Here is a 14807-nt window from a genome sequence, read left to right on the forward strand (position 1 = left end):
AGTAATAGGATATAGCAAAATTAAGTTCTTCCAACAGAGCAGTTTGCCATTAGAACATCTGGTATACAACAAAGTTTGAAGATGGTTTGAATGGATAATGAAAGATATTTTATTACAAGTTTAATAAAAAAACAAATGTACAATAATTTGTCATAATCAGGTATAAGACCTTCTCAAAACATTGTACATCTGTTAAAATGTTAAATTTGTAATAGTTTTCTTCATTATCTCTTCATGCTGTCTCCAAACATGATTAGTCATAAAGAGTTTTTATCAAATTGGTTATACAAGTAAAAAGGTTGATTAGCAACACCTGAACTGTACAATATATATATGACATTGATTAAGTTGCTTTATGAAACTTTTCTTTACACTTCATATTACATATTCTCTCTTTACCAAGTTTTGTAAGAAATCTAACCTTAACTATTTTGCTTACTCTCTAAGTAAATACTTTTTAGAACCACTAAATACATTTAATGGAAGAGTTAAGTGTAAACCAAAAATCTGATGAACATGTTATGGGGGACAGTATACATTTGATGTCAATGTAGTTTGCTATAGTGGTTTTGTAATAATTTTTAACATTTTTAATGTATATGGAACAAAGAAATTATCGAAAAATAGAAATATATATATAAAAAAAAAAAGGTTAGGAACTAAGAGAAACATTATCAAAAAACTTTTTATATTCGCAAATCATGTTGGGCAGTAAGTCTGTTCTACTGAGCACTATTTGCCTCAAGTAAGCTGGAACCAGTGTTTCCAGATCACACATGTAAATTTTGTTTGACTTCTGTCATTAAGGTTTTAATGATTCAAACTTCTTTTTGAAGTTAAGTATATAAAAGAAACAATTTCTTCTTTAAAGTGTACTTTTGAAACTATTAATAAAGGTAAATGTTTAAAATCCATCAGAATTGCTATCAAGTTCCAAAATTAGACTCTGTTCTCAAGCTAGCTTTATAAACTACATCTGATGAAAGTTAATAATAAAAAAAATTTGATATGATAAGTTAAAAGAACAGGTTATATATGTTATAAAAATAATTCTTCAAATAATAGTAATTCAGTTTATTTGAAATGATACCCAAAATTATTTGAACAAAATATACCAGAAAGTTCATATACTGGCAAACTGGTTTGTTGGAACTTACCAGTATATGGTAATAGCAAAACAAAATGCACATAAATAATATCCATGTGCTTAAACTTTAATTTCATAATGACTAGCATTATACAGATAATCCTGTGAAAATTTACTTTGCCTTGCTGCATATTACATTAGGTGAACCTACATGTTGAATTGAGGTAAGTTAAAAAGATTTACTTCTGTGCTTATTATCATTTAATTGACCTTATAGATTTTCTTAACAAATCATTTTAAAGCCAGAAATAAGCAAAATTATTATTCTATAATTCACTTATATACATTATGTTAGATATACCAGTGAAACAAAATTATGTATACACATTAAACACATACACACTAACATGTAATTTGACAGTTTGAAATTTTATAAACCTTTTCTTCTAATGAATAATTCTAAACAGAAAATTATCTAATTCTGTTTCATTAATCACTTTATATTCTGAAAATAAATAGCCTCAAAAATTTTTTACATTAAATTCAAAACAAATTAACTTAACAGTGGGTGATTTATGGAAAGAAGGTATTACTATTAATCATACTTCTACAATGTTTTTTCGAAATAATTATATGCAGGATTCTCATAAATCATAAAAATGCTTAATTTTCACAAAATTTTAATTCCTACTAAGTTGTCCTTAATGAAAAATCTGGATTATAAGTGAACAAATTTTTTTGATAACTTCCTATTTTATTTAATTTTTTACAATATGCAGCTGTTTGTACTACATATCAAATAATGGAAATAATTCTAATTCAACTGAAATATCCCACAAAATATACAATAAGTTCTTACAGAGTTTGACTAATATACTGAGACAAACTGTAGATGCTTGTAAGATGTATGTTTATATCCCATTACTTTAAAAGTAATCTACTCAATTAAACAAATTATTTATTACTAAAGAATTAAAGCATCTACAGTTTGTCTCAGTATTGTCAGTAGCCACGTAAATTTTTTATTAATGTATTCTTTCATCATTTTACTATATTTTCTTAAATTTATATAGCAATTTTTTAAAACAAAAAGTGTGCTTGTATTATGAATAACATATAACCAATAAATAATAATACTGAGTGTAAATTAATTGGAATATAACATTCTAGCTAATTAAAAATAGTTTCATAAATTACAAATAGGTGATACACATAACAATATTTATGGGAATGTATAATTACTTTATAATCTATTCAATATCTCAATATCAAATCAAAACAGTACTTTTAACCCGAACTGAAGAACCTCTACTTCTTCATCATCAGTGTCACATGACATAAGAAAATATACACACTTGCAGAAGAAAGCACTCTTACAATTTAAATGTTCCTAAAGATGGGACAATAAAAAATTGGATAACAGAAAGGAACAACCAAATGACAATTTAAATTTCTACTTATCTTCACGTTATAATTAGTTAATTTTTCTAAAAAATCCAAATCTAAAGCAATAAATGTGAAATATTGGTAAATGATGAAAAAGATTAAAAGAAATAATTAGAAAATAATTTTGCATTAATCTATCATATTACGAAACTTGTTCATGTAAAATGTTTTGGTTTTGCAATTATTTAGATACAAAAAAGAAATTTAAAGAAACGTAACTGCACAAAGACAGAAAAAAGAAATGACTAAACAAAGATATAAAGAAACAAAAATATACTTGTAGGCTTACATTTGATAATAAAAATGTTTTTCCTGTATAGTTAATAATTACTTCATTAGGGATTTCAAGTTGCACAAACAGATAAAATATACAAAACAAGATATAATTTTAACAAACAAAAATCGAGAGAAACTATACATATAAAGTACAGAAATACAAATAAATATCCTATAATCCAAAGAAACAACTGAAAGTAATACAATTATAAAAACATCAATGTAAACCAAAACAGAACCACACAAAGATACACACACACATGCACTACAAACAAAACACATAACTAAACTTGAACGAAATAAGTAATTATACAAAGAAAAGCAAAGTAAGATACAGAATTATATCAAAATGAAATTCTAAGATCTAATGATTTTATCTATTATACTGTACCCAAAAATTATAGCATTCAACTTTTCATTCAGAAAAAATTAATTTTTTCTAGGCATTACTTTGTTTCTTTTACTTCTTTATTACTTTCAATTTATAGGAACAAGTGGAATTTTTTGTATTAATATTTGCAAAATCTTAGTATACTACAGGCTTTTAAGTGCAAATGTGAAAATATGTTTCAAAATACTGTTATACAGAACAGCATTATAAAATAAAAACAAAATAATTTTATTTCACTCATATATAATAAAATGTTTCTACAATTTCACTTCAGTATATTTGAGAGGGCACTGTACCAATACAGTAATTTATAGTTATTCATATTGGCAAATCATACTCATGTATTAACACTCCTACGAAAAGTGAGGCTTAATAGGCCCCAGAGCAACTTGAAAGGTTATTAATATTACGCTAATAATTTTGTATTTAAATGAAATTGCCATTTCAATTAATGAAATGAAATCAGTATTGTGTCAATGAAATGAAATCAAATGAAATGGCAATTTCATTTAAATACAAAATTATTAGCCTAATATTAATAACCTTTCAAGTTGCTCTGGGGCCTATTAGGCCCCACTTTTCGTAGGAGTGTTAAATGATTTACTGACTGCTCTACTTTTATGTTAGTCTTATTCAAACGCTTGTGATTTTATCTATTATCAGTTGTAAGAAATCTGTAATTGATTATTTCCAATCCTCACAAACTCTAAAGTTAATGCAGCATTTCCCATATGAATCAACATATCCAAACAAAAAATGTTAATTTTTACTCATACAGACAGCTCAACCTGTGTATTAGTAAACTGTTACCCATAAATCATACAGAGTTTGGTTATTGTGTGGTAACTATCTGTACATTTGTATATTGTTACTTATACTGAAAGGCCAACCTACGTATTAGCATGCTATTATTTAACAGTATGCTAATACATTAATACATCTATGCTGATAGAATTGCAATTGTGTAAACATAGTTATACATAAAGACATCCAAAGCTGGGATATTGTGTAATAAGTATCTTTATATTTATATATAATAACTTATACTGAAAGGACAACCTGTGTGGTGATACATTATCATCAGTACTGATTGACCTATTACATTGCTGCTCTCAATATATTTTAATATGCTATGAATCAGAATACATTACCAGGTTTAATCCAAAAAGACCATCTTGTTTGTACAATAACATAGTGTTATTTATATTCCCTGACCTTTAAGTAACTTAACATACATTACTTGCCTTTTATTGTTTTGGTGTATTGTATATTAACCAATTTACTGGGTATAAGATTTGTGTTAATCTGTGTAACTTACTTAGCAATAGTAGAAAGGTATGTTTAACCCAGACAAACAAAGCTTCCAATGATTTGATATACTTATAGAAAATGATCTTTCTACATACTCATTAAACATACTGGGACATTCATTTTAACTCACACTGAATAACTGACATGTTTCTTTTTAGTGTTAACTATAATTACTAGCAAGTATTTCAATAAACATAGCACATGTTAATGTTTAATTTGTTTTGAATTTTGTATAAATATAGTATTGAGCTACCTGTTCTAGCCATTCATAATTTAGAAGTGATTGACTAGATGGAAAGCAGCTATTCAAAACCACACACCATCAATTCTTAAGCTACTCTAATCACATAATGAGATTGACCATTACATTATAGCCCTTCTACGGTTGAAAAGGCAAATATGTTTGGTGATGGGATTTGAACCTATGACCTGTAGGTTGTGAGTTGAGTGCCCTAACAACAAGGTTGTGCCATGCCTATTATTTGATTTTTTAAAATATTTTAGTATATATTACTTATATAATGTTTTTAAGTTTAATATAAATATATTATATCTATATAAATATACAGTTATACAGATTTAATGAGGCTCTATGTACTGTAGAACAGATTACCTACACTTTAAATACATTTAATCTTTAGTATACATTACTTATATGGGTATTTTCTGGGTAGGTAAATATGCATTTTTTACAATAACGTGTACTATACTGAAAAATGTCAAAAACATTTTACTTTTAGATCTCCAAACAATAAATACAACATTTTCCTATATATATGTATATATATATAAACAAAGTATATGTTTGATACATACTGTTGTTAGAAACAGCTAAACAAAACATTAAGCTTCTGTTATAAGAAGAGTTCATATAGTTGCATTTTTTAAAAAAAATCTATAAGACTTGTGGAACTTGTTGCAAGAACAAAACAATATTTATTACTCTTCAATACATATGTGTGTGTATGGTTGTGTGTTTTTGCATCTACAAGAGGCAGGAACTGCATCAGCTTTACAGATACCATTGAGATGATGTGCCAAGTGCCACTATAAGGCTACAAACCCTAGTGATGAAATAAATTTAATATAATAATTATTATATACAACAAAAACCTAGTTAAGAACTCTTCATTCTTTGGAAGCTAAGTAAGAAGGACTTGTAATAAACACATAACACAAACATGTTACAACAATCTGTCCAATGATTTGTTTTTAGACCAATGTTGGGCAGGGCCTGTCTTCCATGTTGACAAGTAGCACCTTCTCAATCTTTTCTTTGAGCCACTGTAGAACTTGTGGGTCATTGCTCTTAATGTAGCGTTCATCTCCACTGAAGTTGAGCAAGTTCTCATCCTGAAAGATATTTAGTCATTTACTTATTTTTCTAAAATAAGAAAAAATATTATTCAAAAAGGAAACTTCAACTGACCTAAACTGTGATTAATTTATAAGTTTTATATACTGCTTACAATTATTCACCAATAAGTGTAGTCTCAATTATACCATACCTGTCTGACTTTAATGACAAGATGATTACCCTGAACGACCGGAACACTCAAAATGTTGTCCAAGTTCACAACCCATTCAACATCCCATCCACCCCAGAATCGACACTTCTCCAAAAGAAAGACATGGCTGAAAGAAAGATAGAGAAAAATTCTACATGAGTTTTACTCGATACTCTCCTACTCAACTGAGAATACTACTTTTCTAGAAACCCTCGCTGAAACAGAGAGCTTCTGATCAGGTTAGAAAATGAAAATTAATGAAAGATGTTTCTTACTTTTAATCAAAAGACAATTATCAATGCTACTCTATGCATTCAGTTTCAGAATTATATTTTTTTAGTTTGATATATGTATTTAGGACTAATTTAAATATCCTGCAATGGCTGAACCTCATTATATATTATTGAGAATATGGTAAAAAATATCATTAACAGCATAGGTAACCAACTGATGAAACAATACATTTTAATTTTTATCAGTAGAAACATAAGAAAAGTGTGTTTAATTGACTGTAGTGACTGCCAGGTTAATTTTCAGTTTCACTTTAAGGACATAGTTTGTTCTAATCAAAAGTTAAGTAAGTAAAGTGAACTTATTTTCTTTACTGTATATAAGATAAAAATTAATCAATCAGTCTAAGAAAACTAAATAATTTCAATTAATGTTTCAATTTTAAAGAAACAGTAAAGCTTAATAGAGATTTTACTGATTTGAATATTTTACTGATTTTGCTTGATTTGAATATTTTTGTTTGAAGTTTACCAAAAAATATTAATTAGCATAAATACAATTCATTTTCTTCAAACAGAATGTAGAATAAAAAGAATAGCTAAAAATACTACAGTCAAAGAAGGATTTATACCCACAGTAACTAAATTTTATTTATACTGAGGCAGAATCTAAACTTCATTAATAAATAACACACCTCGCCATTACAATAGCAGCCTGGAAAATAAAAAAGCAACTTTAAACATATTTATTAATATCCTAATCAAAACATGTCATTTTATTTTTTGTATTTAAAAGACTTGTAATGCTACTTGAAAGACTGCCAAATTTTGTGAAGATACACATTCTATTTTGAAAGTTAGTATTAAATCTATAAATACTTTAAATGAGTATAGAGAGATCACATAGTAGGTTAAATTGACTGGTCGTGTGTTGAGCCTACCGCAATATTATCAGTGTAAAAAGATAAAATATAGGCTTAACCATTGATCCCTGAAGCACAACATTAGTAACAAAGGTCTAATTTGATTAAATTCCTTTAATCACAGCTCTTTGGTTTCTCTCACCCAGCCATCCTACACTTCAAATGACTAATCTTTTCAAAATTGAGGGATGTGATTTTCTTAGCTAAATGTCTGTGTCGCAATTTATCAAAAACTTTTTTGCTAAACCTTATTTCACCAACTCTACACCCTTTCCAACAATAGCATACCAAGTCATATTGTTAAAAAAACACATTTGTTAGATGATTTGTAAAGCTTCTTCTATTAGACTTTTTTTTTCCGTTATAAGTGTAAGACTAACTAGCTTGATATTTCCAGAATTCTTATCTTTCCTTAACAATAGGACTAATATTAGCAACTTTTAAATCCTAAAATACTTCTTTGTTATCTACTGAAACTACCCAAAATGAAAAAGAAAGACTTGTACAACTAACAGGGTAGACTTTTAGCATCTTCTGGTTGTATATGTTATCTTGCAACTGGTATACTTTGAACTCAATATTATTCAAGTTAAATATTTAAGCAAGTTGATTTTCTAATTTTAAAAAGACAACACGCTCAAGGTTTGTTATTTAAATTTTTATGATATTTTTCTTTATTTTTATTGAAACTACATACTGATCAGTGATCAATGCCACATCTGATCTCTCTTCCTTGCTTAGTGCAGCATGAGCCCAGTATCTATCACTGTCTGCATAATGTCCTTTGCTGATTTGAAGTAGCAGCTTGTAACCTGTAGCTATGTAAGGAGAGTATGGCTTCAGACCCTATATTGAATTAATTACAGACTGATTAAAAAAATAAATTAATTACATATACATAAATGTATGGTATAAATCTAGAGATATAAAATGAATAGCACTTTACTACCAGAATATAATAGCATAAAGAGGAAAATAAAGTAGTGAAACATTTAAACTAAGGAAAATTACAAACATTAGAACATTTACTAATTAAGTGTTTTATTTTGAAAAATAAAACAACAGGAATTATGGCTTCACACATACAATCAACAAATATACATTATTTGTTTGTGAGTTTTACAATTTTGCACAAAGCTATACAAGGGCTACCTGCACTAGCTGTTCCTAATTTAGTAGTGTATGACTGGAGGGAAGGCAGCTAGTCATCACCACCCACTGCCAATTCTTGGACTACCCTTTTACCAACAAAGGGTATATACCAATATACAAACAATAATAAAGTGCTGAATGGGTCAAAGTGTTGAGAAGTTTTCAACATATTAATATGTTAAACTGAAAAAATAATTTTGTTAAACTGTAAGGGAGAAGCCAAAGGTATTGAACATAATTTAGTTTGAGTTATTTGCTATTATGTTAAAAACAGAAGTGTAGTCAGTGAGTTAATTTCAGTACTCACCTGAGAAGGATTGATGAAACGTGGTAATCGTAGGCTAACAACAACATCTTCACCAAACTCTGCAGCTCTTAAAAAGTAAGACAAAAACAATCATGGATTTGTTAACATATAATTATCATTTTTTGTAAAATATCTAAAATAAACATATTAAAATTTCTAACATTTTTCAAAAGTTATATAAAACAAATCTGAATATTAAATAAATTATTAATAAAAAGTATTAAAAAATACTTGATTTTACAAAAAAAACAAACAGAGATAAGAACCTATTCACATAGCTTAGAATCCTGTCTAAAAATATTCTGTTGTGGTGTTTCTTACCTTCGTATTCCATCAAAGGCCATGCTGACCATATCAACCACTCCACCAGCAGGTTTTGTAATTAGTCCCATCAGTCCTTTCCCTATTCCCTTAAAAAATCCTTCAACTCCTTCCTGGTGAGCACCTAAAGAGAAAAATTATTGGTTATTTATAAAAACAACTATAAAGATTTTCACAGAATGAGATTACATGTTCCTAATTTTTTATATATAAAAAATTGGCCCAGAAAAATAAAATGTTGAAAAATTTTATAAATGACAAGTGAAAATTTGAGAAAAGCCTGTCTCATTATGGGTGGTACGATTGTAATGCTGCATGGATGTGCAACAACATTGACAGCATGCTCTGTAACGGTAAGTAAAGTGATGCTTTAAGGTTATAACCTCTTTCGCTTCAATAAGATTGATCAACAGTGACACAGGGGAGGATGTGTCCTCAGAATATAGCATTACAGAGTTTGGTATGCAACACAATAATCTCTTAATTGTCCTTCCTCTATCAAGCTTAAGCACCATGCTTGATGAATGAAGTTTAATTTTTTTCTTCTAATTTTAAATACTTTAAAAGTTTAAACTAATATTAACTTGTTCTTAATAAACCTCTTAATTAATTCTTATGAGAGTTTGAGAGAGAACTATCGAGTAAAGGCACTGTACTTAATCCTGTGCATTTATTTGACATTTGGTTTTGAGTTAAAACAGATGTATTTTCAATGTGTGCTTTACATGGCAAACAGTGTCTCTCTAAATCTAAGTCAAAGAGAACAAACTCAGAATCACATTGCAATAAACATATTGTAGAATCTGTTATTCTGTGGTTTATCTATTTTTCTAGGAAAAATTGGTTTCTAATGAAAATGCCATAAAATTTAGGAAAGTCTTTGTAATTAAGCACAATCTGTGCTTTGCCCACCACGGGTATCAACACTAATTTTTCTAATGTTGTAAATCCAGAGACATACTGCTGTGCCATCGCGGGACTTTAGAAAGGTGCATATTAAAGTTGAGTGGTTCTTTCTTCCCTTACATAACAAGATGAAAGTTAGCATCAACTGCTAAAGTATTTTCATTTTAGTTTTTAACAATTTAAAATGTTTCTGAATATTTATAGTTTATATTTTTGTACTTGAAATTTCTGATTCTTGATGAAACATATTTCATCACATCAAAAAGTTCATAGTAAATATTTTCTTCCAATTCATTTTGTAAAGTTACTGAAATACAAAAGCCAGTAGGTAATTGTATTTCAATAACTTTACCAAGTGAGTGTTGGAAGAAAATATTTATCATGGACTTTTTTATTGAAACACTTATATTTATTCAGTTTATCTCTTCAGAAGTTTTGAATGAATACTTAAAAAAAGAATATATCACAAATTAATAAAAACTTAAATAAAATTCAGGTTTAAATAAACAACAAAATTTCATATTCTAGACTATTATGTACAATGTTAATAGTACAAAATCTCATCAAGAATAAATTACACTATGTTCATGAATAACTGGTATAGTAAAATTGTTAGTATAACCACTTCCATAGCTAGAAGGATAAAGTATCTTTATTCATATATGTCCAGGTGAATTTTCAAAAATATTCATGCAGATGTTCTATATTCTACTGATATTCTTGCAAAGAAGATGTAATCAGCCTTACCTTACTCTTTTGTATAGGTTACATATTACAGAGATATTACAAACTTATATATTATTATTTTTCTATTTGGCATGCAGGCCATACCAAAGTTGAGGAGTAATGTGGAAGTTTCTAAAATTTGTATCGAACATTTCAATAACATTCCTGTTGGGTATAAAGATGGCTCATCAAAATACAAAATTAACATCAACATATTAATCATACCAAATCAAGGAATAAACACAATAAACTATGTTTGAAGAAATTACCAAAAACAAGAAGAAACCAAATCAAAGGAATACATGAAATAAAATGCAACACTTGCAACAACTGGAGGAGAAATGAACTCAAGGATAATAGCATTTTTGAACATTTATTAAAAAAAACCAAATACTCTATACCTGGAAACAACATTAAGAGTTTATGAATTGAAACTGATAAGAATACAGTAAAATTTGTAAAAGCCATAATGATCAAAAGTTTTAAATCTTCTTTGACAAATATTTTTGCAGAACTGTTTCTTTATTAATTATGTAAGTTTACACTATATTTTTACTTATATATGCTTTAATTTTTTACGTTTTCATGTAAATAATTCATTACCATCTATATTAAATACTTATAATTTGACACATGCACTGTCAATAATAACTATTACACTAAGTTTACAATTATTGTTAACCATACATTGCCTGAAGATGGCCTGCTCCTTTGGGATGAAACATCAAGATATTCAGTTTATAATTAAACACAAAATTAAGTTAAAACTAGATTTGTAAGTATTGTCATGCCTTTGCAAGGTACATAAAAGGCTAGTGCTTTCAAACTCTGGTTTAAAGTGACACAAGAGGATGATAATGGTGACTTGTACCCCTAAGATGGAAGACCAGTCAATTGTAGGTTAGTCTCAAGTTAACAGCTGGTACCTATCATATAGCTAGGTAGACAGGAACAAGTAGGGTAATGTATTGTCCAAAGGCATAACAGCATGAGCCCAAAGCATGAAGCCATTGAGCCATGCTGATCTTTATATAAGTAGGAATTTTAATTCCTCTAAATGTAAAATGTTGAAAATATATTTTAACAATGGTAACATAAGATTGTTGAATACTGCACACAATGACTCTGATCTTACAAAATTAAAAAAAAAAAGTATTGCATTTTATATGTCAGAGTTGTTAATCTAGGACACATGAAGATGACCATCTTAGGAACTTAGCAAATGCCAAAATAAAACCTCAACACCAGTTAAAACATGTTTTATACTTTTTGTTCTGCACTTGTATGATACTTCTTCTTTATTGTTTGATTTACTATTAAGCAAGAGATTCCCTTTCAAGTGTCTTACAACTGAAATTTCGTAACTTACCCAATGGTTGCAGTTTTACGTGTGAAAAGCACATCTCAAAAATATATATCTAAATGCAATTAATTTATTTTATTTTTCAAACAGTAAGTCTTTCACATTTTATACAATACATATGATTTATTGAAACAGAAATCAATTCCTATTATATTCAATCTTTTACAATGAGATGGAATAAAAACTGTGATACAACACAAGCACATTTTGAAACTTAAAATATCAGGTTTACTGAAAATTGCCTTTCAATACTTATGATAAAATTAGTATTATGGAAAAGGGAAAATACTAAACAATTATAGAAAATTGTTCACTTTGAACGAACCATTTACCACTTACCAGTCACAGGTTTCACAACAACTCCTGACAATCCTAGTGCCACACCCATGACAAATCCTTTTGCTGCCACAGCAAGTGTGTTTGGCAAGGAACTTGATCCTTGATGTATATGCTGCTGTCGTTTCTAATAAAGCAAAGTTAAGCAGATTTACTCTAATTGTCTAACTGCAGGCCTATCACCCATTGTTCCACCCACATATTTGTTTGTATATTTTAGTAGCTGCAGAAAACTAACTGTATTTCCTACTCTTTGATAAGTTAGTAAAAATTAACATAAACATCTCTACAGCAATGTCCCAAATCTCATTGATAATTTAAACACTCATCTTTCTTTTGGAAAATATATGACTTAAGATATAAAATGAATCATGTTATAAAATATGAAGACAAACATGAAGATATAGAACAGTGGTTAACAATCATAATACTCCTAAGTAGTTTATATTTCTTGTAATATTTATATTCAGTCCAATAGTCTGAAACTATTTCCTACCTTCTTATAGTCTTCATCAAAGGACAGTAATGCTAAGGCTTGTCCCAGAGAACCCGAAATCAAAGATATGCTAGTAGCAGTACCCCCTAAAGATATATTGAAATTTCAGTTTTCTTCTCCAAGTAAAAGGTTTTTCACATACAAAAGGTTAGAAGCAACTACTAATTGAATAAGAAATGTTTTGAAGTAATCACACACAGCATTAAGAGCAAATGATTTAAATTAAAAATATTATAGAGTTGTGTACATTACATGGAACCAAATTTGAATACGACAAAGATGTGGTGAACTGATAACTTGATATTATTCAAAATCAATCTCTTTTGAGAAAAGTATGAAACAGCCCTTTCAATACAAAATATTCATACACTTTAATCATGAGGATCTTTTCAGATGGCACTGGAATATAAACGAACATAGTTCAACTTCGGGAAACAAAACCATATATAAAGACCTGCAACAAGTCGTATCCTAGTCAACTGTGGTATCTGGAAACAAGCAAGAGAAAAGAATTCACGAATACAAAGTTAATGGCAAAATATGCCAAATTGAATCAGGCAAAAGTACAAAATATAATCATAAAGGATCTATGTTTTGCAAAAAACCAACAGCATTTAACCAAGAAAAAGATTTCAATCACATTTCCTCTTCGACCACTGCATATATCTGGATGCAGCACTATTTGAATGGACTGTGGAAACATACATTAAAATACTGTTGTCCTTGTACATTGGATGGATTATGAAATGCCAGAAGATAAAACAGGGAGCTTTGGACATGACAGCTTGTGATGGACACACAGTACCAGATAATTTTAATATAACTAATGCAGTAATGTATAAAATTATATGTTTGGGATATTAAAATACTAAGTGTTCCATACAAATTAGGAACTCAAATTACTAACATTACCAAGCTAGGATATAAAACAAGAACCTCATACGTCCTTATTTTGCTGAAATGTGGCTTATTTACTGAATCAAACATAGTGGTCCCATTTTAATATCTAAAAAGACTACCATGTTTTTTTGATCCAAGATTTCAAGGAGGTAGGTTGTGTCTTCAGTGTACTCGAAGATTCATATTTTACAAAATCTAAATACATCTTAGTTACTAAGCTTAATAAATTATAGTGTAATTGTATGGTATCAGTGTAGTTATTTATAATTTTTCAGTTATTCAACTGTACATGCAAAACCTAATTAAACTTTTGTTTTATATCCTCCACATGTGAAATTTTAAAAGGCTTAGAAACCTACATCCAACAGCAACCGAGTACAAATGTCGTAGCAAAAAAAAAAAAAGAGAAAAAAGAGAATTTTTAGATTTATTTCTTGATTTAGTGTTAAGAATAATAAGTTTAATAATTTATTTCTAAGTAGTTAAAATATATACATACATGCATTATATATATATAATAATAATTGAAATGTAGCTGTATATTACAAAATACTAGTCCACTAAAACACAGGCAAGACAGGGAAGACAAAAGGTCAGTTTTATATTACTGGATATGTAACATAAATGTAGGTAGACTGTGTTAATGCAAGTTATGTAATGCTCCCAATAGCCATGGCTGTAATTAGATCTCAAATTGATCAAGAGATGGAACTACGATCTGAAACTTCATACTTAAAAAACAGCTATTTTATGAGCTACTATACCACTGGGTTCACTATTTTCAGTGGAACTGGTGAAAGATTATTTGGCAACCGAGACTATTAGAACATTCACGATTTTGTGGCTTGGTCAAATCGTGATTAAATGTTCATTCAAAAGGAATAATAACACAGATTAGCAACTGTTTTCCATGTTTCTGATTTAGGAATGTGTTTATTTACATTGCATGATCAAACTATTTCCAAAATGTGATACATTTCTCAATGTTTTATCTCAATATTATTACTAAACATGGAACTTATTATAAATGGGTTTTATATTGACTACATTTATTTATACTTCTATAATTTGTGTACTAGTTATATGATGGTAGTCTGAAATTATCTGTGAACCCAGGCATGACTACTT

At 28.5% G+C, this 14807-nt stretch overlaps 1 protein-coding gene across 1 annotated transcript in view; it reads right to left on the minus strand.

Annotated features, from left to right (window-relative positions):
- Window positions 1-1966: 1966 nt before the first annotated feature.
- LOC143240474 (intermembrane lipid transfer protein VPS13A-like) overlaps window positions 1967-14807 on the minus strand; it is a 289867-nt gene continuing 277026 nt past the window's right edge. Inside the window, 7 exon segments of the mRNA XM_076482942.1 lie at window positions 1967-5864; window positions 6020-6146; window positions 7870-8018; window positions 8632-8698; window positions 8953-9076; window positions 12287-12410; window positions 12780-12865. Coding sequence (XP_076339057.1) covers window positions 5724-5864; window positions 6020-6146; window positions 7870-8018; window positions 8632-8698; window positions 8953-9076; window positions 12287-12410; window positions 12780-12865 — 818 coding nt within the window. The 3' untranslated portion in view covers window positions 1967-5723.

This window comes from Tachypleus tridentatus, chromosome 13 (assembly GCF_004210375.1).
Source record: "Tachypleus tridentatus isolate NWPU-2018 chromosome 13, ASM421037v1, whole genome shotgun sequence".
In the NCBI taxonomy this organism is placed as follows: domain Eukaryota; kingdom Metazoa; phylum Arthropoda; class Merostomata; order Xiphosura; family Limulidae; genus Tachypleus; species Tachypleus tridentatus.